The 4,872-nt window shown below is 46.0% G+C and overlaps 1 protein-coding gene across 1 annotated transcript in view; it reads left to right on the plus strand.

Annotated features, from left to right (window-relative positions):
* Positions 1–4,872, plus strand: part of LOC103606053 (dynein heavy chain 9, axonemal-like) — a gene marked incomplete at its 5' end in the record, with an annotated part of 130,202 nt that overhangs the window by 108,316 nt on the left and 17,014 nt on the right. The window contains 2 exon segments of the mRNA XM_008590649.1: positions 3,014–3,179; positions 4,802–4,856. Coding sequence (XP_008588871.1) covers positions 3,014–3,179; positions 4,802–4,856 — 221 coding nt within the window.

The following is a 4,872-nucleotide window of genomic DNA, read 5'->3' on the forward strand; positions in this document are numbered from 1 at the left end:
GCTGCTTGGGAGCGCGGCGGCGCTCCCGCTGAGGGTTCAGATCCCACATACAGACCGGTTCTCGCTCACTGGCTGAGCAAGGTGCAGGCGCAGCACCGAGGGTTGCGATCCCGTTGCCGGTCCTGGTCCGGTGCGGGCGCGACACTGAGGGTTGCGATCCGTTGCCGGACACGAAAAAAAGACAAAAAAAACCCCAAAAAACAAACAAACAAATAAATAAATAAATAAATATCTGGATTCTAATTCCAGCAAGGTATATAACCTGCTTTAGCCTCTATGTCCTTAATTGCAAAATGGGGATGCTTCTCTCATGGGGCTTATTATAATGATAAAATACATTCATTCATTCTTTAACCTAATAAATAGTTTTTGAGCACCCTAGATAATGTTCTGGGTCAATAAGAAAAACAGAGAAAGATCCCTGTCCTCATAAAGTTTATACTCTGGTGTGGAGGAGATGGATGAGATGATAAACAAGATAAATAAGCAAAAGATAGAGGATTTTAGGTGGTGATAAGCGTTATGAAGAAAAATGAAGCAAGCGTAGGAGATAGGAGGTGGGAGTTTCCATTTTAGATGGAGGACCAGGGAAGCCCTTACTGAAAAGATGGCATTTGAGTAACTAAATGTTGGATGAATGTGATGGATGTCACTGTGCTGACATTTGAAAGAGGAGGATTCCAGGCAGAGTTAGCAGCCAGGGCAGAGTCCTTGGGGCAGCGAGTGACTAGTGCATGAGAAGGAGGGTGGCTGGAGCAGAGAGTGAGGGCGGGAGCAGCAGGAGAGAGCAACAGAGACGCAAGGTTTGCAGAAGTGACCAGACTGGCTCCTGCTCCAAGTAAGAGGGGTTGCTGCTGAGGGCTTTAAGCAGGGGACTGGCACAATCCGATTCACACTTTACAAAAATACACCTGTCTGCTGCTTTGAGAATATGTGCTGAGGAGGAGACTAGGGCGAAGGCAGGGAGACTCATTTGGGAGGATGCTGTAATTACCAGGTGAGAGAGGATGGTAGCAGTGGAAATGGGGAAATGAGGTGACAAATAGGAAACCACTCTGAAAATTAAATTGCTCTTCAAATATAAGGTGGCCATGAAGTGGTGCCCGGGGAATGGCATGAATGAGAACATGAACCCGGGTGGAGCAACTAGCCCTGCTCCACGTGGCCACAGACTGAACCCTAAGCCCTTCCATATGGATCTCGACAAGAAACTCAGTACAAATGTGCAGATGAACTCGGGCCTGGGTACGGGCTTGAGTCTCCAGACTCGCTTATGACAATCAGAAGTCAGAATAGGATGAGAGGGTCCCATGTCCCTACATGTCTCATTTGTTTAGCACCTTTAACGTCAACCCTTTTTCTGAAATTTAAACCCACTTTCCCTGCTCCAGTTCCTCCTGGACACAGAATTCCATCCCAGATGCTATATGGGGCAGAGCTTGGCCAAGAAGGGATCAAAAATGTGTCTGCCTTTCCTAGGGGAGTCCTTTGTTTCTCTGGAGAACGTCACATCATCAGTTTGAGATAATCCAGTGCACTCCAAGGCTGCTTCTTGCTAACTGAAATGCTTTTCTCAACAATCCTTTAGAAGCGTAAAGAGCTTAATCAACCCAAATTACAGGCTCTGCTTCATTCCAGGGGGTGATTTGAATATCGTTGCCTTGGGAGGAAGAGAAACAAGTCTTCCTAAGGAGAGAATTTTCTATTAGAAGGATTGTTCTCAAAGGCATGTCCTTGGCAGCCCATTAATTATATTTCATTTTGACAGATCTCATATATAGTTGTTATATCTTTAGGGGGGAAGAAGGTGTTGGGTGATTAATTGGTTGATAGTGTATGTTAATTGGATGCTAATTAAATTTAAATTTAATTCATATTTGAAACACTTAATTTAACTCGGGACCAGAAAATTAGAATATTCAAGCTTCTTGAAGGAACTTGTCTATCTGTCACCTTCATACATCTATTGACAACTTTCTCCTTGTTTACAAACTTGTTTTTTAAGAGAAATCTAATGGCTCTTACAGCTTCCAGCTGTAATAGGAAGTGTTGTTTCTTGCAATCCATAAATATTCAATCACTTTACTGGAAAAAAAATACATATATCTCCACTCTATTACTTAAGTTTTTTCTAAACAAGTCCCATCAGGCTGGAAAACTGTGCTGTTTGATTTCTTCTCTTTGGCTTGATAATGCAAAAACAATTCCAGAAGAGAGTCTATACTCAGTCTCCAGAAAGGCACTGAGATGCTCTGATAGGAGGCCAGGAAACCTGGTTGCGGGGAAAGGAGCCATTCATAACACCAGAAACATCTGGAAAATTCTCTGAGGCTGTTGACTTTGATCAAGGGATACCGCATGAGATGAATTCTGGGAACACTGTTGGCAAAATATCCAATGGTTTCTCTCTTATAAGCCTCGGGTGGAAGGGGCCTCTACTCAGCCCTGGGGTAGGACCCACAGCCTTCACGCTCTTTGCTGTCTTAGGTAGAGAGGGCAAGTCTACCCAGGATCCACTTATTTGTAGATTTCCTTGGAGGCGGAGCGCCTGGCCTAGGGACTGAGAAGGTATCTTCAGTCTTTACTGAGAACAACAAGTATGACAGAAGGGGCATGGGCTTTGAGGTTTGGCAGCTCTGGTTTGTATCCTGGCTCTACCCTGGTGAAGTTGCTTAGTTCTTCTGAGCCTCAGTTCCCTCATCTATAAGAAGGGATCATAATACCAATCTTGCAGTGATGTTATAAGGATTAAAGGAGATAACAGTTTGTAAAAACCTAGCACAGTGCACACAGTAAGATGGTCAATGTTGGGTAGCTACTGTCACCATTGCTGCCTAGCAATTTCCAGCTTCGCCTTCTGGTCCTGTAGAAGGCCTGAATCCAGTGGTAGCTGTTGTCATGGTTGCTGTCTGCACACACATGCAGGCTGCACCATGGCTTGTCCTCAACATCCATGCTGTCCCAGTACTGGCATCTGAGGTTTGCTTCCCTCACTAACTGGATCTCTTCTCAGCTGTCCTGGAGAAGCCTCTAGAAAAGAAGGCTGGCAGAAATTACGGTCCTCCTGGCAACAAGAAGCTTGTCTATTTCATTGATGACATGAACATGCCTGAGGTGGACGCTTACGGGACTGTGCAGCCCCACACTATCATCCGGCAGCATCTGGACTATGGCCACTGGTAAGAGACACATACAGGGCCAGGGGCTGGGGAGCAAGGCCTCAGGCAGGGCTGAAGGCCAGTCACTATTCCTCTGGAATTGCAAACCTCAGCTCAGCTCTGGTGCCAGATGAGAAACCCCATGGTAAGCCCCACTCCTCACGGAATTCTCTGTTTCCTGGAGTGCTCATTCAGACAGAGGCATTCATATCCACGTGAAAAGTTTGGCCAGAGGAGGTATTGAGTTCTCATCTAAGGGAAAAAAAAAAAACCCTACTTTTTTCTTCAAGGCACATCTCAAAAGTTGCCTTCTACAGAAGCCTTCTCCAAGCTCCCAAGGCAGAATTAACTACTCCCCTCCCACCGTGGTTCCACAGCACTCAGCAGGTGCTTCAGTAATGACACCCAGCACGCTGCACAGGGCACGTTGTCTGCAGACCTTCACAGCCTGGCCCTCTGCAGTGCAACTCGCAGGGTCTATTGGTACCTCTTGCGACAGTAGAGTTTTTAATGGAAAAAGGTCTAAACGTGCCAGGGGTAAAAAAAAGCAAGTCAGTGATCTGAGACAACATTGACTCACCTTCCTACCTCATACTGAATTAGCTGCTGAGAAGAAGCAGGGAGTGGGAAGAGAGAATTCAGAGAGAAGAATCACAGTTACGGTGGCGACCTCAGTTGCCTTTCCTGTTTCGCTAAGGTCGTTATTGCGTGACTGACACACGCACCACCCACAGCCTCCACACCAGTACTCAAGCAGCTGGACTATCCTGTAAAAAAAAAGTCAAAGTCAGGCTAACTAGTTTTACTTTAGATTCATGGTCACAAACCTTAATTGGGAAGGAGAAACTTTCCTGAAAGTCTACCATATTGCCTTAGTCTGTTTACGTGTCCACTCTCAGAAATGTCTATCTCATACCGTCTTCCCTCTCCCCAAACTTCCCACCTCCAGCTAATGGCCTCGCCTCCTCAGAGCACACAGGTGCCGTCTTGCTTTTTGCTTCCACAGCTATACACCTCACTCGCACCCCATGCTCCTTCCCCTCCTGTGACATCCTGCCCAAGGCTTATCCACCCACCGCATCTTCATGCTACGGTCTCCCATTCCTGAAACCCTCAACTGGTCCCCATCTCCTTCACGTCATTTAAACTTGCATACATTTCTTCTACTGTGTTAAAAAAAATCATTTTCTAATTACTATTCTGTCTCTCTCCCCAACATAAGCAACTTTTTCTATCCTTCCCCCTTTCTTTTCTCCCGCCACTCTAATCCACTATTTGATTTTGATTCCCTCTGCTTTACTGAACAGTTCTTGCTAAACTGCTAACTGCATTGTTATTGTGAAATCCAGGGGACTGTTTTGGGTTGCTATCTTTCTTATTCTTTCTGCAGCACTTGATGTGTTGACCACTCTCTCCTTTTGGGAGTACTGGCTTCCTGTGCCTTCTGGGGTGCCACACACCTGATTTTGCTCCTACCTCTTAGTCCTTAGGACTCTTCTTCCTGTGCTATTGCAGTAGATATTGGGTCCCTCAGGAATTTGTCCCCAGCTCATGCATCTTTCTCTACCAGTGGAACTAGACTTTTTGGGGGGGCCATCCAAACACATAAATGATAGGGCATATCTTACCTCACCATGACAAAGCACTCACCTGCCTCAGTCCTCCACAGCTCTCACCAGTGGTCTCCAACTGTCGCAGGTATGATCGAAACAAG

This window comes from Galeopterus variegatus, unplaced genomic scaffold, assembly GCF_000696425.1.
Source record: "Galeopterus variegatus unplaced genomic scaffold, G_variegatus-3.0.2 Scaffold6249, whole genome shotgun sequence".
Classification (NCBI taxonomy): domain Eukaryota; kingdom Metazoa; phylum Chordata; class Mammalia; order Dermoptera; family Cynocephalidae; genus Galeopterus; species Galeopterus variegatus.